Raw genomic sequence first — 25369 nt, 5'->3', positions numbered from 1 at the left:
ATGACTAATAATGGTCTCCTTTTGTATATCATTGTTTAATTTATATTTTCTAATGAGAGTCTCATGATAACCCCTAGGTGAGACAATGGCTATTAATCACTACTGTATACTGTAGATGAGAAAGTTGAGACTCCACAAGATTATTACTTTTCCATGATTATTCGACTTGTATTTGAAGAACATTACATACAGATTTGGATTTTCTGACTGCAAATCAAGTGAAAATTCTACTATGTGATGATTGTGATATTCTTTAGGGAAACCTTACTGTGAGTTAGAAACCTCTCTCTCTCTTTTTCACCTGCTCTATTTTCCCTTCCCTTCCCTCATCCCCTTCCCTCGCCCTCTCCTTCTCTCCCTCTCTTCCTCTCAAGATAACAGATCCTAGAAGTAAGATGTATTTGAACTTTTATACGAGTTACACTATCAAGTGTTTTTCAGGTAAATTTGGCTCTCTTTGAGTTCTGAGATTGATGGTATTGTCTTTATTTTATTCTAAGAATTCTCAGTTTTCTCCCCATCCCAGTTCCTGCCATCATGGTCCATGTGAACCTACCACCTTTACTCTTCCGTTCTTTTGTCCACTGCCCATTGTTTCCCACTTCATTGTGCTCCTCCACTTTCACCAAGGACCTTGGCACCAGCAGATAGTGGTTCAAACTCCCTGCTCTCCCTCTCAAACCTCCCACTTTTCCAGCTCATTATATGCTCTGTGGTCCTCAGTCAGACCTCCCACCTATTTTCTCTATCCTTCAGCCTCCACTGTAGTTTTTACTTGTCTTCTCATTCAGTGTATAGTCTGGGGCCCATTATTTCAGTCATTCTTACAAATCCCTTCAATTCACTTGGCCCTCTGAACTACCGTCACGCTATTTCATGAGACTCCGGGCTCCACAAGCTCAATCATCCACCTTCTGCACAATATACATAACTAATGAGCATTGCTATAGGTTATACAACCATAACTCACTAGATTCCACTAGATCTTTTACTGTATAATCATAATTATTTTAAGGTCCAATATTTTATCTATCCCTGAATCTGGTTCTGTTGGTAGTTTTATCTTTTGACAATGATCTCTATTTTTTCTCTTGTTTTTTCCTTTGTGTCTCATAATTTTGATTCAATGTCAGACATTGAATGTACAAAGCCACAGACACTGGGATAAATATTATTTAAGCCCAGAAGTGGGTGTGTCTCATCTCTGTCAGGCCATTAGCGTGGCAGGTGGTGGTAGTGGGGGAGGGTGAGGCATTCAGTCTCATTTGTAGGCAAGCTGGGTTTACATTTTGGTTCTAGAATTACAATGAGTTTAGAGTCGTCCAGTGGTTGTCTGCCATTCCCTTGTGGTTATGTAAGGTCCAGAATGCTGGAGGGTTTTTCCTCAGTGTTACTGCTCCATCCTCAGCTGGGAGGCAGCAGGCTCTACGCACATCACAGTGGATGTGGATGTTTAATGTTGCTCCCTTTCCCTCCCCAACCATAGATGGCTCTTGCTTTTTGCTCGGTGCAAGGTTAGAGGTGGATATGCGGAGTAAGCGTTGGGGAGAGGCTCTTGGTTTTCCTACTCCAATCTCTGGTTTAGCAGGCCCTGTGCCCAAGTCACAGGGTAAGGACTTTCTCAGCCTTCCTGCCCTCCCCAGTGGCAGACAACCCTACTTCCTACTTAGTGCTCAAGTGGGTTTCCTGCCCCTCTCCTTGTGGAAATCAGACTCTGCTTTGTATTAGTGTAGGATTCTGGATTTGAAAGGTTTCCTGCCCTTGCCCCTCCAGTGACTTAGTGTTGATGCAAGATGAAGAAGACATCAGGTTTCCTGTGGCTCCCTGCCCCCCACCAGGACAAACAAGATTTTCCTGGAGTTTGGGCAGAGATTGGGGGTGTGACAATTTCTGTCCCCCAGGAACAGATGACTTTTGCTTCATGTCACTAAGTGTCCTGTCCAGGGTGGAGAATGTCTCTTGCTTTTCCCCAGCCATAGCCAGCTATTCCTTCGTATCAGAGAGGGTTGAGGGCTCTGCAGTTTTATGCTTGTCCCTTATAGCAGTTGACCACCATCTTGTACTCATGCAGGGCCCAGAACGTGGATGGTACACCTGCTCCTCCCTCAAAACTTTGCAGGTTTTGCATGAGCTTGCACCACCTGGGGGGCTCTCTCAGGTCTCCTGCCCACTCCCAATCTTTCTCGTCAGCAAGGAGCTGTTTAGGGAGAGCAGATTCTCCTTGGGGAGGGCAGGGAGCTCCCAGGAACACTAAAACTATCATGCTAGCCCATAATCAGGCCTTACAAATTTGTTATAATTTTAGATGTTTTCTTCTTACCCACTTTTATGGCAACATTTCTTACGGCACTCTGCCAAGAAAGAAGAGTTCATGTGCCCCATCTTTTCTTGGAGTTGCTCATCACCCTTTGGAGTTCAGTTCACCTCAGGTCAGCTCAGGTGAGAAACTCAGTCTCTGAGGGACTCAAAAAAAATTATTATATTTTTTAGGTTGTACAGCTTTTCCCTACATATGGTGGGAGCAAAATTCTTTGCAGTTTTCCTCATCTTAATGAGAAGCAGATCTCCTGCTTCTTTTTTAAGAAACTTTCAAACAATTTTAACATGCCCCGCAAAACCCTGCACAGTCATATTTGCTTATCTGTCCAGCCAAATCTTGTGTCATTCTCCCCTCCTTCATTCACTATGCTCCAACAACAGTAATCTCTCAGTTCCTCAAATGTGCCAAGTTTTTCCCATCCCCAGAGCCTTTGCACATGCTGTTCGCTCAGCCTAGAGTGTTCTTCCCCATGTCCATACCTCCTTAACTGCAGTTCCTCCAGAGATCCTTTATCCCATACCCCCTGTTCAAATTAGTACATAAATTACTTCCTCACTCTTTTTCACAGCTGGACAACACCCCATTATCTGGATATGTTGTTTTCAGTCAGTCCCCATTGGTGGTTATTTAGATTATTGCCAATCCTTTTTTTTTTTTTTAACCGTTAATAATCTTGTACAGAAAACCTATCTGTGGGCTAAATTCCTAGAAGAATTGCTGGATTAAATGGTACATGGAGACAGTGAGGATAGTGCTTAAGAGTCTGGGCTTTGGCACCTGCCAGCCGTGTAACTTGGGCAAGTGATTTCACCTTTCTGTGCCTCAGTTCCCTCATTTGTAAAATGGGGATGATTGCAGTACCTTTTAATTGCCATGAGGCCTAACAGAGTTGGTACATGTGTAGTACTTGGAACAATGTCTACCACATAACCACTCAATAAATGTCAGCTGGTATTAATAACATTTAAGATTTTATGTAGATATTGACAAGTTCCCATAAATATGGGAAAAATTTATACTCCCATCAGTATGGGAATGACTGTCTCTCCACACTCTCAACAGTGTCTTATTAAACAACTTTTTAATCTTTGCTAACATGATATACATGGCATCTCATAATAGTTTAATTTGTATTTGTCTCATTAAGAGTGAAGTTAAACATATTTTCATGTGTTTAAGTGCATTTGTCTTTCCTGTGTCCTGAATGTTCAGCATGTTCCCCAGACTCCTGTTTGTCACTGGCCTTGTTCTTACTGATTTGTAGTTCTTTGTGTGTTTGCGGATTTAGGCTTTGTCTGTGCAGTAAGTTACTCTTTCACAGTATTCAACACTTTTCTATCGTTGTACTTATTTCTATTTTTAACACTGTCTTTATTTATGGTTATGTTTTAAGGCTCCATAGACCAAGGTCCATCTTTATTTGTTCATCATTGCATATTGAACACAAAGCAAAATACTGAACACATAATAAATGATCAATACATATTTGATGAATGGGCCAAATACGACAAAGAGAATCTCGTTACCTAAATAGACTGGAAAACTGGAAGGAAAGTAGTTTGTACAAAAACATGATGAGTTTAGTTTTGGATATGTTGAGTTTTAAGTGACAGCTAAATATATATAATACTCTTACTTTGGCAAATACTCATGAAGATTTTGGAGTCATCCCCATGAAGTGGTTGATTGGAAACAGATGATCTCTGATGGAAAGATTGTTATGTGAGAGTCTATAGACAAACACTTCCAATCAGAAACAATTTCAAGTGATTATAGGTGTCATAATAGTTTTAAGACAGATATGAAATGAAAAGGAAAAATAGAAACATTATATATTTACAAGAATAAAGCAAATGAGGAATGGAGAAAAAATTTAATGCCTTGGAATAATAATGATTATTGAAAAGTATTTAGATCTTGTTATAATTTTGCCCAAATCACTTATTGTGAAGAAATGAAATCATTTCCTAATGGAAAGCTGAGTCTATCGTAAGCATACGAGCTTATGGAAATCAAAAGTGCTCTTTTTGTATAAAGTAAGCTACTTGGTTTATCAGTATTGTGTTTTTCAGTTTATAATTGGACAGTGATTGTGTTTTCTAGTACTGAACTATCACTGAGAGATTATTACTATCAATTTAGCCTCCAATTCTGTTTTTCAGATTATAGTAGCTGCATGAAAAAGAAGAAACCATTCAGTCTTCTAAAAAGAAATGCTTATTTTTTCAGAACAGAGAATTTATCCTAAAATAAGCTGTACATATTATTTAACACAAAAGAATCATCTTTGTGGCTACAGTCCTTCATTAACCATATTGACTAAAATGGATATGGATTAGTACCTTTAATAAGTCTGTTGTGAAGTTATAGTCCTTGTTTAATGGATTGTAAGAAAATAATCAGGGGACTCCTGGGCAGCTCAGTTGGTTAAGCATCTGCCTTCAGCTCAGATCATGATCCCAGGGTCCTGGGATCGAGCCCCTCATCAGGCTCCCTGCTTCTCCCTCTGCCTGCCGCTCCCCCTGCTCGCTCACTGTCTCTCTCTCTCTCTCTCTGACAAATAAAATCTTTTTTTTTAAAGGTTTTTTTTTTTAAGATTTTATTTATTTATTTGAGAGAGAGGATGAGAGAGAGAGAGCACATGAGAGGGGGGACGGTCAGAGGGAGAAGCAGACTCCCTGCTGAGCAGGGAGCCCGATGTGGGACTCAATCCCAGGACTCCAGGATCATGACCTGAGCTGAAGGCAGTTGCTCAACCAACTAAGCCACCCAGGCGCCCATAAATAAAATCTTTAAAAAGAAAAAGAAAGGGCAAGAATTATATTCTGATGGCATAGAGAATGTGTGGTACTCCAATGTCAATGTTAATTTTTAAATGACGCTGTGGATTAAAAGATACCGAAGTGTACATTTTTTTCTCCTTTTCATGAAAAAAAAAAATCTGTGACTTAAAATCTAGAAGTATACCTATAATGGTTGGACAAACAAATCAGTTGGACAAAAACCTTAGTCCCATTAGAATGACCATCTTTTTTTTTCTTTTTTTTAAATGGGAATGCTTTTCTTTTTTTTTTTTATTCTTATGTTAATCCCCATACATTACATCATTAGTTTTAGATGTAGTGTTCTATGATTCATTGTTTGTGCATAACACGCAGTGCTCCATGCAGAATGTGCCCTCCTCAATACCCACCACCAGGCTAACCCATCCTCCCACCCCCCTCCCCTCTAGAACCCTCAGTTTGTTTTTCAGAGTACATTGTCTCTCATGGTTCGTCTACCCCTCCGATTTCCCCCGCTTCATTCTTCCCCTCCCGCTACCTTCTTCTTCTTTTTTTTTTCTTAACATATATTGCATTATTTGTTTCAGAGGTACAGATCTGAGATTCAACAGTCTTGCACAATTCACAGCGCTTACCAGAGCACATACCCTCCCCAGTGTCTATCACCCAGTCCCATCCCTCCCACCCCACCCCCCAATCCAGCAACCCTCAGTTTGTTTCCTGTGATTAAGAATTCCTCATATCAGTGAGGTCATATGATACATGTCTTTCTCTGTTTGACTTATTTCGCTCAACATAATGCCCTCCAGTACCATCCACGTCGTTGCAAATGGCAAGATCTCATTCCTTTTGATGGCTGCATAATATTCCATTGTATATGTATACCACCTCTTCTTTATCCATTCATCTGTCGATGGACATCTTAGCTCTTTCCACAGTTTGGCTATTGTGGACACTGCTGCTATAAACATCAGGGTGCACGTACCCTTTCGGATCCCTACTTTTGTATCTTTGGGGTAAATACCCAGTAGTGCAATTGCTGGATCATATGGTAGCTCTATTTTCAACTTTTTGAGGAAGCTCCATACAGTTTTCAGGAGTGGCTGCACCAGCTTGCATTCCCACCAACAGTGTAGGAGGGTTCCCCTTTCTCCGCATCCCCGCCAACATCTGTCGTTTCCTGACTTGTTAATTTTAGCCATTCTGACTGGTGTGAGGTGGTATCTCATTGAGGTTTTCATTTGGATTTTCCTGATGCCCAGCGATATTGAGCACTTTTTCATGTGTCTGTTGGCCATTTGGATGTCTTCTTTGAAAAAATGTCTGTTCATGTCTTCTGCCCATTTCTTGATTGGATTCTTTGTTCTTTGGGTGTTGAGTTTGATAAGGTCTTTATAGATTTTGGATACTAGCCCTTTATCTGATATGTCATTTGCAAATATCTTCTCCCATTCTGTCGGTTCTCTTTTGGTTTTGTTGACTGTTTCCTTTGCTTTGCAAAAGCTTTTTATCTTGATGAAGTCCCAATAGTTCATTTTTGCCCTTGCTTCCCTTGCCTTTGGCGATGTTTCTAGGAAGAAGTTGCTTCGGCTGAGGTCAAAGAGGTTGCTGCCTGTGTTCTCCTTTAGGATTTGGATGGACTCCTGTCTCACATTGAGGTCTTTCAACCATTTGGAGTCTATTTTTGTGTGTGGTGTAAGGAAATGGTCCAGTTTCATTCTTCTGCAAGTGGCTGTCCAATTTTCCCAACACCATTTGTTGAAGAGACTGTCTTTTTTCCATTGGACATTCTTTCCTGCTTTGTCAAAGATTAGTGGACCATAGAGTTGAGGGTCCATTTCTGGGCTCTCTATTCTGTTCCATTGATCTATGTGTCTGTTTTTGTGCCAGTACCATGCTGTCTTGATGATGACAGCTTTGTAATAGAGCTGGAAGTCCAGAATTGTGATGCCGCGAGCTTTGCTTTTCTTTGTCAACATTCCTCTGGCTATGCGGGGTCTTTTCTGGTTCCATACAAATTTTAGGATTATTTGTTCCATTTCTTTGAAAAAAGTGGATGGTATTTTGATGGATATTGCATTGAATGTGTAGATTGCTCTAGGTAGCATTGACATCTTCACAATATTTGTTCTTCCAATCCATGAGCATGGAACGTTTTTCCATTTCTTTGTGTCTTCCTCAATTTCTTTCATGAGTATTTTATAGTTTTCTGAGTACAGATCCTTTGTCTCTTTGGTTAGATTTATTCCTAGGTATCTGATGGTTTTGGGTGCAATTGTAAATGGGATCGACTCCTTAATTTCTCTTTCTTCTGTCTTGTTGTTGGTGTATAGGAATGCCACTGATTTCTGTGCATTGATTTTATATCCTGCCACTTTACTGAATTTCTGTATGAGTTCTAGCAGTTTTGGGGTGGAGTCTTTGGGGTTTTCCACATAAAGTATCATATCATCTGCAAAGAGTGAGAGTTTGACTTCTTCTTTGCCAATTTGGATGCCTTTGATTTCTTTTTGTTGTCTGATTGCTGTGGCTAGGACTTCCAATACTATGTTGAATACCAGTGGTGATAGTGGACATCCCTGCCGCGTTCCTGACCTTAGGGGGAAAGCTCTCAGTTTTTCCCCATTGAGAATGATATTCGCTGTAGGTTTTTCATAGATGGCTTTTATGATATTGAGGTATGTACCCTCTATGCCTATACTCTGAAGAGTTTTGATCAAGAAAGGATGCTGTACTTTGTCAAAAGCTTTTTCTGCATCTGTTGAGAGCATCATATGCTTCTTGTTCTTTCTTTTGTTAATGTATTGTATCACATTGATTGATTTGCGGATGTTGAACCAACCTTGCAGCCCAGGGATAAATCCCACTTGATCGTGGTGAATAATCCTTTGAATGTACTGTTGGATCCTATTGGCTAGTATTTTGGTGAGAATTTTTGCATCCATGTTCATCAGGGATATTGGTCTGTAATTCTCCTTTTTGATGGGGTCTTTGTCTGGTTTGGGGATCAAGGTAATGCTGGCCTCATAAAATGAGTTTGGAAGTTTTCCTTCCATTTTTATTTTTTGGAACAGTTTCAGAAGAACAGTTATTAATTCTTCTTGAAATGTTTGGTAGAATTCCCCTGGGAAGCCATCTGGCCCTGGGGTTTTGTTTGTTGGGAGATTTTTGATGACTGCTTCAATTTCCTTAGTGGTTGTCGGTCTGTTCAGGTTTTCTCTTTCTTCCTGGTTCAGTTTTGGTAGTTGGTACATCTCTAGGAATGCATCCATTTCTTCCAGGTTATCTAATTTGCTGGCATAGAGTTGCTCATAATATGTTCTTATAATTGTTTGTATTTCTTTGGTGTTGGTTGTGATCTCTCCTCTTTCATTCATGATTTTGTTGATTTGGGTCCTTTCTCTTTTCTTTTTGATAAGTCTGGCCAGGGGTTTATCAATCTTGTTAATTCTTTCAACGAACCAGCTCCTAGCTTCGTTGATCTGTTCTACTGTTCTTTTGGTTTCTATTTCATGGATTTCTGCTCTGATCTTTATTATTTCTCTTCTCCTGCTGGGTTTAGGCTTTATTTGCTGTTTTTTCTCTAGCTCCTTTAGGTGTAGGGTTAGGTTGTGTACTTGAGGCCTTTCTTGTTTCTTGAGAAAGGCTTGTATTGCTATATACTTTCCTCTTAGGACTGCCTTTGCTGCATCCCAAAGATTTTGAACAGTTGTGTTTTCATTTACATTGGTTTCCACGTATTTTTTTAATTCTTCTTTAATTTCCTGGTTGACCCATTCATTCTTCAGTAGGATGCTCTTTAGCCTCCATGTATTTGAGTTCTTTCCGACTTTCCTCTTGTGATTGAGTTCTAGTTTCAAAGCATTGTGGTCTGAAAATAGGCAGGGAATGATCCCAATCTTTTGGTACCAGTTGAGACCTGATTTATGACCTAGGATGTGATCTCTTCTGGAGAATGTTCCATGGGCACTAGAGAAGAATGTGTATTCCGTTGCTTTGGGGTGGAATGTTCTGAATATGTCTGTGAAGTCCATTTGGTCCAGTGTGTCATTTAAAGTCTTTATTTCCTTGTTGATCTCTTGCTTAAATGATCTGTCCATTTCAGCGAGGGGGGTGTTAAAGTCCCCCACTATTATTGTATTGTTGTCGATGTGTTTCTTTGCTTTTGTTATTAATTGCCTTATATAATTGGCTGCTCCCATGTTAGGGGCATAGATATTTACAATTGTTAGATCTTCTTGTTGGATAGACCCTTTAAGTAGGATATAATGTCCTTCCTCATCTCTTATTACAGTCTTTGGTTTAAAATCTAATTTGTCTGATAGAAGGATTGCCACCCCAGCTTTCTTTTGGTGTCCATTAGCATGATAAATGGTTTTCCACCCCCTCACTTTCAATCTGGGGGTGTCTTTGGGTCGAAAATGAGTCTCTTGCAGACAGCATATCGATGGGTCTTGTTTTTTAATCCAGTCTGATAGCGTGTGTCTTTTGATTGGGGCATTGAGCCCATTTACATTCAGGGTAACTACTGAAAGATAGGAATTTAGTGCCATTGTATTGCCTGTAAGGTGACTGTTACTGCATATTGTCTGTGTTCCTTTCTGGTCTATGTTGCTTTTAGGGTCTCTCTTTGCTTAGAGGACCCCTTTCAAGATTTCCTGTAGGGCTGGTTTTGTGTTTGCAAATTCCTTTAGTTTTTGTTTGTCCTGGAAGCTTTTTATCTCTCCTTCTATTTTCAATGACAGCCTAGCTGGATATAGTATTCTTGGCTGCATATTTTTCTCATTTAGTGCTCTGAATATATCCTGCCAGTCCTTTCTGGCCTGCCAGGTCTCTGTGGATAGGTCTGTTGCCAATCTAATGTTTCTACCATTGTAGGTTACATATCTCTTCTCCCGAGCTGCTTTCAGGATTTTCTCTTTGTCTATGAGACTCGTAAGTTTTACTATTAGATGTCGGGGTGTTGACCTATTTTTATTGATTTTGAGAGGGGTTCTCTGTGCTTCCTGGATTTTGATGCCTGTTTCCTTCCCCAAATTAGGGAAGTTCTCTGCTATAATTTGCTCCATTATACCTTCTGCCCCTCTCTCTCTTTCTCCTTCTTCTGGCATCCCAATTATTCTAATGTTGTTTCGTCTTACGGTATTGCTTATCTCTCAAATTCTGGCCTCGTGATCCAGTAGTTGTTTATCTCTCTTTTTCTCAGCTTCTTTATTTTCCATCATTTGGTCTTCTATATTACTGATTCTCTCTTCTGCCTCATTTATCCTAGCAGTTAGCGCCCCCATTTTTGATTGCACCTCATTAATAGCCTTTTTGATTTCTACTTGGTTAGATTTTAGTTCTTTGACTTCTCCAGAAAGGGTTTCTCTAATAACTTCCATATTTTTTTCAAGCCCAGCTAGTATCTTTAAAGTGATGATTCTGAACTCTAGATCCGACATCGTACTAATGTCCATATTGAGTAGGTCCCTGGCAGTCGGTACTACCTCTTGTTCTTTTTGTTGAGGTGATTTTTTCCGTATGTCATTTTGTGCAGAGGAGAATAGATTAATGAGAGAACAGAATGCTAGCAGAGTAACAACGTCCCCAGAAAATATACTCTAAACAAATCAGAAAAGACCTGAAGCAGTGGAAAAAGAAACGGAAAGAGAGAAAAAAGAAAAAGAAGAGGGGCGCCTGGGTGGCTCAGTCGGTTAAGCGTCTGCCTTCGGCTCAGGTCATGATCCCAGGGTCCTGGGATCGAGCCCCGCATCGGGCTCCCTGCTCTGCGGGAAGCCTGCTTCTCCCTCTCCCACTCCCCCTACTTGTGTTCCCTCTCTCGCTGTGTCTCTCTCTGTCAAATAAATAAATAAAATCTTTAAAAAAAAAAAAGAAAAAGAAGAAAAAGATAAAGATAAAAACAAACAAAAACAAACAAAACAAATCAATAACAACAAAAAAAAAAACCAGAATGTGATCACATATGATCAGGCTGGTATATAGATCAGTGCCACACACTAGATTTGGGGTGTATTTTGGTCTTTTAGAAGAAAGTGCCTCCCAAAATTTTAAAGAAAGAAAAACTTATATATGTACAAAAATAAGGGTTGATATGATGAAGGGATGGAATATGACTGTAAAGATGGAAATTATAAAAAATTTTATAAAAGGAATTGATAAGAAGTTGTTTGAAAAAAGAAAGAAGAGGATTTAAAAAAAGAAAAAAGAACAAAAAGGGAGAGAATGTGATCAGGCAGGGGAGTAGAAAAAACCATATACTAGAGATTTAGGGTATATTTTAATCTCTTAGAAGAAACTATCTCAAAATTTTAAAGAGAGAACAACTTATATATATATATGCCAAAAATACGGGTAACTACTATGAAGGGATAGAATATGACTCTACAAATGAAAAATAAAAATGTTTTTTAAAAAAGGGATTGATAAGATGTTGGTTGAAAAAGGGAAAAAGAAAAATTCAAAAAAAAAAAGAAAAAAGTTAAAAAAAAATTAACTTTGAAAGACTAAAGAATCATGGTAAAAAAGCCATGAATTCTATGTGCAGTATTCCCCTAGCGCTCGAGTTCTGCCGTTCTCATTGATCGGTAAACTTGGTCTTGGCTGGCTGTTCTCGCTGATCTTCTGGGGAGGGGCCTGTTGCCGTGGTTTCCAAATGTCTCTGCCCCAGGCGGAATTGCCCTGCCCTTGCCCCCTCCCGGCTAAGTAATCTGCTCGGGTTTGCTCTCCGGGGCTTTTGTTCCCTGCGAGCTTTCCGTACAGCTTTGGAGGCGGAGAGTGAAAATGGCGGCCTCCCAATCTCCGCCCCGGAGGAGCCGAGAATTCGGGGCTCCGCTTCTCCGTGAGCCCCCTGAGAAAAGCCGTCAGTCACTCCCGTCTCCCCGGTCTCCGGCCGCACTCTGTGCTCACCCAGCCTGTGACCGCGGGTTTCTATCTCTGGCACCCGACCCTGGGTGGAGTCTCCAAACCCAGCAGATCCCTGCGGTGCACTCCCGCGCAGCTCCTCCCGGGGGAGGAAGGTGAGTCTTCCCGGATCTGCGGCTTGTTGGGTCCCTGCTGGAGGAGCAGTGGCCCGACTGTGCCGCGGATCACGGTTTATGGCAACCCCGAGCTGAGAGCCCGCGCCTGGGCTCCGCCTCTGCAGCCAGCTTCCCTGCTCCGATACCTGGGAGCTCTGCTGCACTCAGGCACCCCCGGTCTTTCTGTGACCCGTGGGTCCTGAGACCACACTGTCCTGAGGATTCCACCCCCCGCTTAGCCACCAGAGTGACGTCCCTCGGCGGAGCAGACTTTTAAAAGTTCCGATTTTGTGCTCCGTGGCTCTATCACTTGCCAGAAGCGGCCGCCGGAGGCCCCTCCCCCGCCGTCTATCCTCCCGAATATCCCCTCGGATTCACTTCTCCGCACGTCCTACCTTCCAGAAAGTGGTCGCTTTTCTGATGAGAGAGTTGTTGCTCTTCTTTTCTTCGATCTCCTGTTGAGTTTGTAGGTGTTCAGAATGGTTTGATCCCTATCCAGCTGAATTCCTGAGACCAGACGAAATCCAGGTCTCCTACTCCTCCGCCATCTTGCTCCGCCCCCTAGAATGACTTTCTACTTAAGTTTTAGCTGTCCTTTGCCTTATTGACCGGATATTCTGGGATTTCTGAGCATTTTTATCATGAAAGCAAGATTCTTGTGCACAGTCATGACATTCTCCCCTGAAGGCAAGGTGGTTGTCAGTGATCAGTAAAATGATCTGTCACAAAAACGCAGAAAGTGTGAAAAAAGAAAATAAGTCCCCTTGAACCAGTGCAGCAGTGGGCAACCATGGCCCATGCTGCTGGGCACATGCTGCCGGAAGAGATGGACATGGTGGTCACTTCAGAGGCTTGTAAGAAGCCAGTCATTCACTTATGCTGACTTCCCAGAAATGCTCATTTTTCTAATTAAAATAGGAACATTTGTTCACTAAGAGAGCAAAGAAACTCCTAGGTGGCCTGTGTTCATCAGCAAAGGAAACAGTTACAGAATGTTTAGCAAAGGTGTTATGTTATACAACTTGTGTTAATGGACTGGAAATAGATCTAAAATAAAGCTTTTCTTAATTATAAAAACAACATCTTCAGAACTGTTCTCAAAGAATATTCTTCAAGAAGTGAATGGTGACAGAGTAAGGTTTTATTTCATTCAAATAGTTACTGTGTGTGCATTTTTGCTCTGCCTCATGCTGAGACTTAGGGGAATGGAAGTCAGTGGTCTATTGTGGTAGCTCAGTTACTTTCCAAAGAAGTAGACTACCTGAGCCATGGAGTCTGTTCTTTTGTGCATTATACCCATCAATGGAGCCATAACAAGCCAGGATCAAAGGACTGATCCAAAAGGTCAATTAAAATCCTTAGCAGCAACGACGTGGATGGAACGGGAGGGTGTTATGCTGAGCGAAATAAGTCAATCAGAGAAAGACATGAATCATATGACCTCACTGATATGAGGAATTCTTAATCTCAGGAAACAAACTGAGGGTTGCTGGAGTGGGGGTGGGTGGGACCCATGGGGTGACTGGGTGATAGACACTGGGGAGGGTATGTGCTATGGTGAGCGCTGTGAATTGTGCAAGACTGTTGAATCACAGATCTGTACCTCTGAAACAAATAATGCAATATATGTTAAGAAAAAAAAGAAGAAGAAGAAGATCGTAGGAGGGGAAGAATGAAGGGGGGGAAATCGGAGGGGGAGATGAACCATGAGAGACGATGGACTCTGAAAAACAAACTGAGGGTTCTAGAGGGGAGGGGGGTGGGAGGATGGGTTAGCCTCGTGATGGGTATTAAAGAGGGCACGTTCTGCATGGAGCACTGGGTGTTATGCACAAACGAATCATGGAACACTACATCAAAAACTAATGATGTAATGTATGGGGATTAACATAACAATAAAAGATTTTAAAAAATAGAAAAAAAACTTAGCAGCATGCAGGGATATAGCAGAAGGATAGAAACCATTGTATTCTAGAGGGGTACCATCCATAGCTGCAACATAAAAGAATGTGGCTACTCAACATGGGCATGTTCTCTTGATATGAGGACACAAATGTACTCATTTACAGAAATATGGGCAAATAATTTCTTGCTTACTTCAATCTGCATTTCTTTATAGCTCACTAACTACTCTCAAACCCATTACAGAAATGAAAGCTAAGTTTAGCAAATTGTTTGGCCATTTATGTTTAGTGCACAAAATTCTTAATGAACAAAATAAAATGCCACAATCCATTGTAAATCACTTTGCTAAACTTTCAGACTTCACAAGGAATTTGGTCTTGTCCAGAAGCTACTTTCAAGCCCCTGCTGATCTGGCATTCAAGCACCAGTTCCCTGCAGAGCTGAGGGAAAGAATGTAAGGGAGCCAATTAAGGAAACTTTGAGCCAGAATAGACAAGCAGGGGCCATCTTGTCCATCCTTCTGCCTTCAGGCAAAAACCACCCCCTGCACCAAAAATTTTTGCTTGAATCCTGCTGACAAAAATGCTCACCCCATGTAAATGACAAGTCATAATCCAGTTAATGCAACTAAAGCAGATTGTTAACTGTTCGGGACTTATTTATTGTGTTCTAAAGATGCTGAGTCTGAAGGCTCATCTGAAATGTTTTAATTCCTCCTTTCAAGAAAATTATTTTGTACAAGAAATGTACTCAAATAATTGTAAAGATGTGGGAAGTTTGCATCCAGGAAATAAAGTTATCTTTATCATCTTATTAAGTGTATTTTTGGTTTCCCTTCACTCTAGATCTACCTTATGGGTGGGAGGAAGCTTACACAGCAGATGGAATCAAGTACTTCATCAAGTAAGTACAAGCATCTCAACCAAGTAAGCAATTTCCTTCACATCTGGAGAGAACCTGGAAGTTGCAGAATAATCAGCAAAACCAAGAAACCCTCTTGGAGGTTACAAAAATTAGTAACAAGAAATGAAGCCTCACCATTTTCATTTCATGTGATTTAAATGCTAATATCAGATATCGTTTAGGGGGTGAAAAACTAGTAATTATTTCAGGGGAAACAGCAGAAAGTTGGAACAAGATCGTAATTTGAACTTAAATGTTGGCTGCCTGAATTCACTTCTGACTAAAAGTATTAATACTTATGAGAAGTTAATATCTAATGAAAAAATCGATTTGTAGATCTTAACACTTCTTCATACTTAATACAATAATACTAATAATCAGCATTTTTAGTGCTTTACAGTATACATAGTTCATTCATTCTGCAAATATATTTTGAGCATTTGCTGTGTGCCAGGCAATGTACCATGCCTTGAAGATTCAGTAGTAAAATATACAGACTAGTTCTCTGATGTCATGGAATTTATATAATAGTAGGAAAGGTAATAAATAACTAACAAGATAAACGAGGCATAATATGAACAAACCCTGTCTAAGTGGATTCTCAGAACACCTTTTGAGGTATGTATGCCTTATTTTCGCTGTTTTATGGATGAAAAACATAAGAGCTTGCAGCAGTTGCCCAAAAATCCACAGCTACTAAATTACCAAATCAGAATAGAATCAAAGTCTTTTGACTCCAGGATTCTAGTATACTGGACTGCCAATGATAGAGACATGTCTTTGAAAGCTTCAATAGCAATACATATTCTGTCTACTGAACTGGTTAGTTTTATCCTGGACAAAGCAGACTGATCTACTCTGTTCTGGGCAGCTCCTTTCATGTCAGAATTGACATTATAAGAACACAAATGGGAATCCCAAAGACTCTTCAAACCTAAAAGACTCCCTTTATTGTCCTTTCTAGCAATGTATTCTTGTTACATATTTGGAAAGGAAAGGGGAGATATGTCCTTGATGTCCTTTCAGTTGTACAAGTATTTTCCAAAGCAATATCCAAATTCTGGATTCCCAAGCTCTGTCACTTCACACGGGTTCCTATACCCTCTTCACCTCAGTTTTCTCATCATAAAGTAAGGGAGGTATTGCCTACTTCATAGAGTCGTTAAATGTTAAGCTCCTAGCATAGAACTTTGAACATAGTAGATGCCCAGTAGTCATCATTAATTTACAATATGGAGAAGCCCATAATGGGGGGGGGGGGACATGAAAAATCATATGACCATTGAAAACAGTGAGAATTCAAAAGCTTCTTATTTAAAAAGATTTGAGGGAAAAAAAACTAACGATAAACCTGGCAATGTGTTTTTGTGGTGTATTTTCTTCTTGTGGTCTCTAGCAAAAAGTAATAAAGCAAAGGCGTAGTATATAATGTATGGAAAAGGGACTTTTGGAATAGAGAACCCAGGAATCCCATGCAGGGATTACATTTAGCACCATACTGTTCACTTTCAGAATCATGTCTCTTCTGGAAGGGGAGTTGTGCCCTGATACGCTGGGTTTACTATGTTGAGTTCCTGGAAGAGTTGAATGAGGGTACTGAAGAGGTGGCAGGAAAAAGAAAAACCACATTCACGTTTTCACTGGGTTTTTTCTCATATTAACTTTGTAATGATTAAGGGAAAAGATGTAGGGGGGAGGAATGAGCATTTAATTTTTTTTTTTTAAAGATTTTATTTATTTATTTGAGACAGGATGAGAGACAGAGAGCATGAGAGGGAGGAGGGTCAGAGGGAGAAGCAGACTCCCCGCTGAGCAGGGAGCCCGATGCGGGACTCGATCCCGGGACTCCAGGATCATGACCTGAGCCGAAGGCAGTGGCTTAACCAACTGAGCCACCCAGGCGCCCAGCATTTAATTTTTTTTAAAGATTTATTATTTTGAGAGAGAGAGAGCACACGTGAGCAGGGGGAGGGGCAGAGGGAAAGAATCTCAAGCAGACTCCATGCTGAGTGCAGAGCCTGATGTAGGGCTCAATCTCACAGCCCCAAGTTCATGACCTAAGCCGAAATCAAGAGTCAGACCCTTAACTGACTGAGCCACTCAGGTGCCCTGAGAATGAGCATTTACTGGGCACAACCTGATGCTCGGTAACCAGGCGTATGTTAGGTGTACTTTTCTATGCATTGTATCACTTAATTCTGCTAACAGTGTGGAAAATGGACACCGCTTGGCTCTTATTAGGGTGGTATTATGATGGTGGTGAGCTGCATCCTGCCTTCAGCCATGCCTGTCTCCTAGAAAGTCCCAAAAGAAGTGCCTGATCAAAGGAAGGCAAACTAGCATTCAATTATTTACTGGGGTTCTAGTTCAGAGGCCTTTGAAAAACATCAGTAAATGAGTCTAGACCCTGTGGGGACTCCTTAGCCTCAGTCGGCTGTCAGTATATCCTAATCCAAAGCTGAGTGTCATCGCCTAACTAGTGCCATGTGAGGAAAGGACACCAAAGGCACAACCACTGACCACCAAAGACAAGGAGGGAGCAAGAGATAGCCAGCCAAAGGGTGAGTGTTTCCCATTGCCGGGTGCCCAGCTGGCTTAAACAGCTCTGTCTAGCAGACCAGAACAACAGTCTTGGGCTGGGCTCCTCCTACAAGGAAGAATAGCATCCAAGGAGAGGAAAGAAGAGAAAAAAGAGTAAACAAATCGTTTTCCCTGAGGTCTAACTCACAGTCCTGTGGAAGGAACAGAAAGAGACACTACGTTTATGTAGTCTACTCCAGCATAGAAAATATATCCCTTAAACCTAAACCTAAATATATTCTTTAAACCTGTCTTTTGGAAGCCCATCAGTTCTCTTCCTTGACCTTAACCTTGACTTACAAAGAAAGCAGAAAAGAGATGATAAGATAGGTTTGTTCCCCAAAGGACAATGGTGGATATCATTGTATCACCATTACAGTTGGAGAAACTATGTGGAAAAGAGGCTAACTTGGTCAAAGCCATGCAGTAGTAAAATTGCAGAGCCGAGGTAAGTAAAGCCAGCCCCCAACACACATACATAAACACACACACACACACACACCCACGCTTTACCACCTCCACCTCCTTATTTTAATGTAGTATGTTTCCATGTGACAAGAAAGATATTTTAAACAAATCTTGATTTAGGGAGAGCTCCTTACTTTATCCATTTTTAAGCAGCAGAATAGAAACTTAGTTCTAAGAATACTTAGTTATCTCCTGGAGATTAGAAAGGCCAAATAGTAAAGATAAGAAAAGCTAATACTGTACCAGTGCTTCCTTTACTCAGCCTTGTGGAGGAACGGGCTGCTTGCCTGAGTTAGGTTTTTCTGCTAGAAGTTAACCCCATTCAAGCACCAGCATTTATTTTAGCTTGACTGTTCTTTTTTTTTTTTTAAGATTTTTATTTATTTATTATTGAGAGAGAGAGAGAGAGAATGATAGAGAGCATGAGAGGGAGGAGGGTCAGAGGGAGAAGGAGGCTCCCTGCTGAGCAGGGAGCCCAATGCGGGACTCGATCCTGGGACTCCAGGATCATGACCTGAGCCGAAGGCAGTCGCTTAACCAACTGAGCCACCCAGGAGCCTCTTAGGCTTGACTATTCTTCATCCAAGTTTTACTTAATAAGTGTTGCATACTTCCCTGCCTTCTTACAATGAGGCTACTAAAGAAAATCTTTATGAATGTCAGTCTTATGCATAATATAGTGAGTTCTGCAGGGGGAGGGTAAGCTCTATAAACTAGAATGGGACCCAGCTGTCATCTCTTGAGGCTCTCAGTGGGCCTGGCCATCTCCTTACCCTCATTCTCCTTTTTTATCTTTTACACACCTCACCCTCTTCCCCAGGAGTTTCTCAACTGAGGACAGGACGCCAGATCATCAAACTAATTTGAATTGCTTGTAAATACCTCTTGGGTGTGGGCCTATAGGAGTTTGTGTGAGTCAAGTTCAGGAGTTCTGGTGCAGGTGGAGCTGATTATAGGAAAGCCATCTGATAGAGGGGAAAGAAGAGCCTGAGCTTTGGATTTGGAAAAACTTGGGTCCAAATGCGGGTGTCTCCACAGGATAGCTGAACGACCTCGGGCATGTTTACTTAAGCTCTCTGAGCTTTAATTCTCCATATTTACAGAATGGAAAGAATATTAGCATTCCATAGGGTTCTTGCCTAGAATGAATGAGCTTACATATGTGAAACACCTATCATAGCTCCTGACCCAAAGTACACACTTCCAGCCAAGTTTAGCTGTCCTCACTCCCTCCCCTCACTCTTAACATTCTGGTGGGGGTCCTTCCTGGCTCTTAGCTGCTGGGTTCAGACAGGTGATGTTGCCACATTCATAATGGCTGCATACACAAGCATCCACTGTGTGTCCTTCTTGGAACTATGTAGCTTTTTTGTCTTATTTTTTCATCTTCATCCTACCATTTACCCCAGCTGAAATTTTGAACCTGGATAACCTTAGCTTTTGAGGTAGGAGTAGTTCATTTACCAGGTTAATGTACTTTGGAGGCAGGAAATAGCAAGTAATGAACTCAGGTCATTGCCTCTCTTACCTTTACTTAAAAAGAACAGGTTGAAATTGCCCTTCCAGAACATCGGAGGAGATAATGGTCTGTATACATATAATCTCTTCCCTGAAATTGACACCTGTCACTGTCTTCCCGGAAATTGAATTGTTCCATCTGATGGAAGCCAAGCCTCAGGCAAAGGAATAACTGTCAGTGCTGTCCCAAGAACGCCCAGACGAATATAGTCCTCATTGAATATTCCTGCACATGTCCATTGCACACCTAATAATACTTTGTAGTCATCTACTTAAGTTCTGATGCAAGAGAAGAAAGCATTTTACCTGGCATAAACAAATTTAATCAAAATGTTGGCATTGCTAGAGCCAGCATTTCACAGAACTAACAAACGTGTGTCTGTATATATATATGTGTGTGTGTATCAATATGTGTATGTAATATGCATATAGGCAGGGCTTGCCTCACTTGCGCTATATATGTGTGTATATATATATATATATATATATATATATATATATATATGCACACACCAGTGCATTCAAAGGAGAACTTTCATATTTTTTCCTTAGAGAGTTGCAGCATTCTTAAATTTAACAACAAGGGGTGCCTGGGTGGCTCAGTCGTTAAGCGTCTGCCTTCGGCTCAGGTCATGATCTCAGGGTCCTGGGATCGAGCCCCGCATCGGGCTCCCTGCTCAGCGGGAAGCCTTCTCCCTCTCCCACTCCCCCTGCTTGTGTTCCCTCTCATGCTGTGTCTGTCTCTGTCAAATAAATAAATAGAATCTTTAAAAATAACAATTAAAAAATAAATAAATTTAACGACAAATGTCAGTTATCTTGATGGTGCTATGATGAAATTATCTGATTAACTTAACCATTTTCCCACCCAGTTTCTTCCCTTTGAAAGTTGTATACTATTATAGATTTATAGTAGTCCTTTGATATGACTCCACTTTAAAATGTGTTATAAAATTTAACAAAATTATTGAGAGTTATGTTTAATAGTAAAACTTAATTTTTACAAATTAGACATTACTGCTACATTGCTCTCATTGTGTTCTCTTTTTCTGTTGAAAAACTCAGATTCACTGTGATTAATGATCATGATTGTTAATTCTATTGCCGCATGATAAATTTCTCCCAAATTTTGCAGCTTAAAAGAGTAAACATTTTCTCACCCAGTTTCAGAGGGTCAAGAATCCAGGTGTGGTTTTACTGGATCATTCTGGCTCTTTCTCTCTAGGTTTCTCATGAAGTTATGATCAAGCTATTAGCCAAGGCTAGGGATTGAAGAGTGCCTTAGTGGGGCTGGTATATTTTTTCCAAGCTCACACATCTGGCTGTTGGCAGGAGGCTTCAGTTCCTCACCAAAACGTGGACCTTTCTCCTTAGGACTGCACACAACAAGATGGCAGGCTTCCCCCAAAACAAGAGACAAGAGAAAGAGTGAGAGCAAGAGAAATATGAAGACCAAAGGTTTATAACCAATCTTAAAAGTGAGTGATATACCATCACTCCTGCCATATGCTATTGGTCACAGAGACCAACCCTGGTACAATGTAGAAGAGTAAGAATGCCAAAAGGTGAGGATCACTGGGACCTGGCTTAAAGGATGCCCACCACAGTGCTATTTCACAATATATGTGAAACATATATTGTATTTATATATATACATATATATATATACACACACACACATATATATAGTTTGTATATATCGTATATAAACATATATGTTTCCATGTGTATATATGTATGTTATATATATATGTGTATATATCTGTAGAAGTAACACATCTGTATAAATAATACATCTGTATAAGTAATACAGATATCTCAGTATTAGACACTTGCTTCAGACATGGAATGATACTATGTATAGTGATTAGTGAGTTTTCCAGCAGGTATAATCATTTGTTTTTAAAAGTTACTTAAGGGCGCCTGGGTGGCTCAGTTGGTTGGGCGACTGCCTTCGGCTCAGATCATGATCCTGGAGTCCCTGGATCGAGTCCCGCATCGGGCTCCCTGCTCTGCGGGGAGTCTGCTTCTCCCTCTGACCCTCCCCCCTCTCATGTGCTCTCTCTCATTCTCTCTCTCTTAAATAAATAAAATCTTTAAAAAAAATAAAAATAAAAAAAAATAAAAGTTACTTAAACTTATAATTCTCCACGTGTTCATTTGTGTTGATACACCTTCAATGTGAGATCTCTCCTCATGTTATAAAAACTTCATCCATTACATAGGAAGAAGTATACTTACAACATTAAAATGCCTATCCGTAGAACCTAGGAAGTCGGTAATTTCTGAATAAAACAAAAGTGTCGGTCTAGAGCAGGGAAGGCAAATAGATTTCAACTCACTGTCTCAAGCATGGTTTGGGGAAATATTCTAAGCTGTGTTCATCCTCAGTGATGTCTGATCAGTTAAGTGTTTGCTGTGGCTGCAGAGGGGAAGAGGTGTAGGGGACACATGCCACATCTTTGCAATCTTTGGTCTTCTAGAATATTTTGCTAATGCAGAAACTCTGCCAGGATGAGCAGTAATAATACAAAGAGTAGGTTGAAACAATGAAATAAACAATGACAAGCCACCCAGAGAAGTTCTTATAAGATAGTATTTAAAAGCTTTGCCTTGGGGCGCCTGGGTGGCTCAGTTGGTTAAGCGACTGCCTTCAGCTCAGGTCAGGATCCCTGCTCAGCAGGGAGTCTGCTTCTCCTTCTGACCCTCCCCCCTCTCATGCTCTCTCTATCTCATTCTCTCTCTCAAATAAATAAATAAATAAAATCTTTAAAAAAAAAAAAAGCTTTGCCTTAATGACTCTAAAAGATTAATGATTTCTGGTAGGCATGGCTTTCTTCATTTCTCTCCAGTCAGAGAAATTAATGACCCTAGATAATTGTCTTCATTGACTTGAGGTAGGACATCCTATTAGGTTGTTCCCAGGTAGGAAAGAATGTGGATCACAGCCTATATTTGAATAAGACTTTGCCGTTGTCAGCCTACTGTATTAATTAAAGGCTTAAGTTACATTGTGTCCTCTCATTTATAAAATAGAAAACACAAAAGAGAAAAATTAGAGGTTATGTTTTCTTGCCCCCTAACTTTATTTTACAAGGATAGCCTATGCTGGGTAATTCTAATGTAATTACAAATTAGGGTGATTGGAGGGGAGGGTGAGAGGAACGGATGGTTTCTGGATTGGAAATAATAAGCTGCTGCTTTTGACTTTTCCTAAATCCTTGGCAGATTAGTTTAGCTCTTCTTTAGTGGACACTGTCAGGAGCCCGCCTTCTGACGACCTCATTAATTTGGCTGCTTTGATTCATTTTGGGTGAGTTAAGAAATATCTATTCACAAACGACTCTAAGTCTAAGGCTCACTTGATGAGGCATTAGGGTAATTTCTATGCACCCACTAAAGCATAGATAAGGAGAGCCCATGTTAGCTCTTCAGTATCCTTTACGTGCATGAGAATCCTGAGCATTTCATTCTTCATGAGACTGTAATGAAGAAATCAAAAGATGGCTTGAAGGAGGAAATATTTTGTCCCCAAACACTTCTTAGTTATGAATAAATTGTATTGAAACCACTGGTTTGGATGTAGCCATCCAGGCGACGGCTGGCTTAGAATATCCAGTAACTAGTACGGTGCCTGGTGTGTATAGGGACTAAATAAATATTTATCAAATGCATGAAGACTGTCATTGCCAATTTGGGGAAGCAATTGGTGAGAAAAAAAAAAAATACGGACCGTAATGTCAGACAGACCTGGGTTCTAGTGTTTACGCACCACTTACGAGTGTGACCTTGGTATAACTGATATTGTGTTCAATTGTTTGTTCCCCCTTTTCTCATTCAAAAAAGAAGGATGGTAGTTTATATCTCCTAGGCTTGTTTTGAGAATTGAATAAAATAAGGGGGGAGGGGGTAAGCCCCTGGCAAAGCACCTGGCACATGGTGAGCGTTGAACAGAGATTAGTCCTCCCTCCCTCCCTTTATTTTATAGTACTGCTATTGGACAGTGGAGGCGCCGTAAATGACAACATTTGCACAGCTGCAAATAGAAACCACTAGCCAAAACTTGCACTCAACGCCACTCGCTGGCCGGTCAGAAGCCCTATGACAGGAGCGGAGAGGTTGCATTGCTCAGGAGCCTGAGACAGCTAGCTCTGGATTTTCTATAAATACCTACGAAGGGGTGTAGCAGTATGGAGCGCTGTAAGAGCAACTGTCATTTAAACGAAAGGCCAGCCAGCTGGCTTAGGTCGCTCAGAATGGCAAAGCCCACGGAAATGAATAAAACATCCAGATCTAGACAGCCAGCATCAAACTCTCCAGCCCCCACCGCCATTTAACCAATGACAGGTATGACTGAGGCATAAAGCGTGTTTTTTAGCATTTTATTGGGATACTGTAAGCAAATCCTCTGGTATTGCAAGAAGTACTTGGGAAATTCATCACCTTTCTGTGGTTATACTTTTATTTAGCCGGATGTGGGACTGTCTCTGCCTCCAGGACCCTTTATTTAAGTTAATTAACAAATACTGACTTTTTTGTCAAACACTTTCCCTTCCAAATTCGGTTGCTTTATCAGTCTGCTAGGACTGCCAAGACTAAGTGGCATAAAGAGCAGAAATTTATTTTCTCATAGTTCTGGAGGCCAGAAGTCCAAGGTCAAGATGCCATCAGGATATCTGGTAAGGCCTTTCTTCCTAGGATATAGACCGCTACCTTCTCACTGTGTCCTCACATGGCCTATTGTCCATGTGTGCACAGAGAGATCAAGCTCTGGTGTCTCTTCCTCTTCTTACGAGGACACCAGTCCCAATGAACCCAGGGCCTCACCTCCATGACCTCATCTAACTTTACCTCCCTAAAGGCCTATTTCCCAATATAGCCCACATTATGGGTTAGGGCTTCAATATATCAATTGGAGGGGGTAGGGGCACAATTCAGTTCACAACAGTTGCTTCTTTCTTAAACTACTTTCCATAAATTATCCAGCACCTTCTTTTTCTTTATCCAGTAATCTCCATTACAGTGCAGTGTATCATTTTCCTATACATTTCTTATACATTTACCAAGTTTTAGGCACACCTGCAAGAATTAATCCAAACTAGTGCCTTTTTCCTTGTGCCCTAGTCTTTAGTAGATGAAGCAGCTAAGGGGAAGAGGAGTGTGGAAAGGAGAATAATGACCTCCTCTCCACCAACAATGTCCTCATGCTAATCTCCACCACCTTTGAATACATTAGGTTACATGGTGAAGGGGCATAAAGGTTGCACGTGGAATTAGGGCTGCTAATCAGCTGGTCTTAAAATAGGGAGATTATCCTGGATTATCCAGGTGGGTCCACTCTAATCACATGAGTCCTTAACAGTGGAAGAGGGAGGCAGAAGAAGAGGGTCAGAGAAAGAGATATGATAGTGGAAGCAGGGACAGACAGGCTGTTTCTGGCTTCGAAGATGGGAGCCACAAACACAGAATGTGGGTGGCCTTTAAACTGGGAAAGCAAGGAAACGAAATCTCCCCTAGAGCCTCCAGAAAGGAACATTAGCCTTGCCAACACCTTGATTTTAGCCCAGTAAGAGCCATGTCGGACTTCTGAGCTACAGAACTGTAAGCCAGTGAATTTGTGTTGTTTAAAGCCACTAAATTTTATGTGTCAATTTGTTACTTCACCAATAGAAAACTAATACAGGGAGTCGAAGGTAGAGGGGAGAGGGTAATGATTATGACTTGGACCTAGAATGTGTCAGGCATGGAACTAGAGGATTTATATGTGTTATCTCTTAACACTATTGAGGCATGTGTTACATGTTTTCTACATCAGGAAACTGAGACTGGGAGTTTAAGTAGCTTTTTTTAAGACACACAGTAACCTAGTTAGT

At 40.9% G+C, this 25369-nt stretch overlaps 1 protein-coding gene across 1 annotated transcript in view; it reads left to right on the top strand.

Moving 5' to 3' along the window:
• Positions 1–25369, top strand: part of STXBP4 (syntaxin binding protein 4) — a 158132-nt gene that overhangs the window by 123661 nt on the left and 9102 nt on the right. The window contains exon 15 of the mRNA XM_021704305.1: positions 14873–14930. Coding sequence (XP_021559980.1) covers positions 14873–14930 — 58 coding nt within the window. The remainder of the gene's footprint in view (positions 1–14872; positions 14931–25369) is intronic.

The sequence above is a fragment of the Neomonachus schauinslandi genome, chromosome 15 (assembly GCF_002201575.2).
Source record: "Neomonachus schauinslandi chromosome 15, ASM220157v2, whole genome shotgun sequence".
Lineage (NCBI taxonomy): Eukaryota > Metazoa > Chordata > Mammalia > Carnivora > Phocidae > Neomonachus > Neomonachus schauinslandi.
The sequence above is the reverse complement of the archived record's forward strand: the minus strand, read 5'-3'. Positions and strand labels throughout refer to the sequence as shown.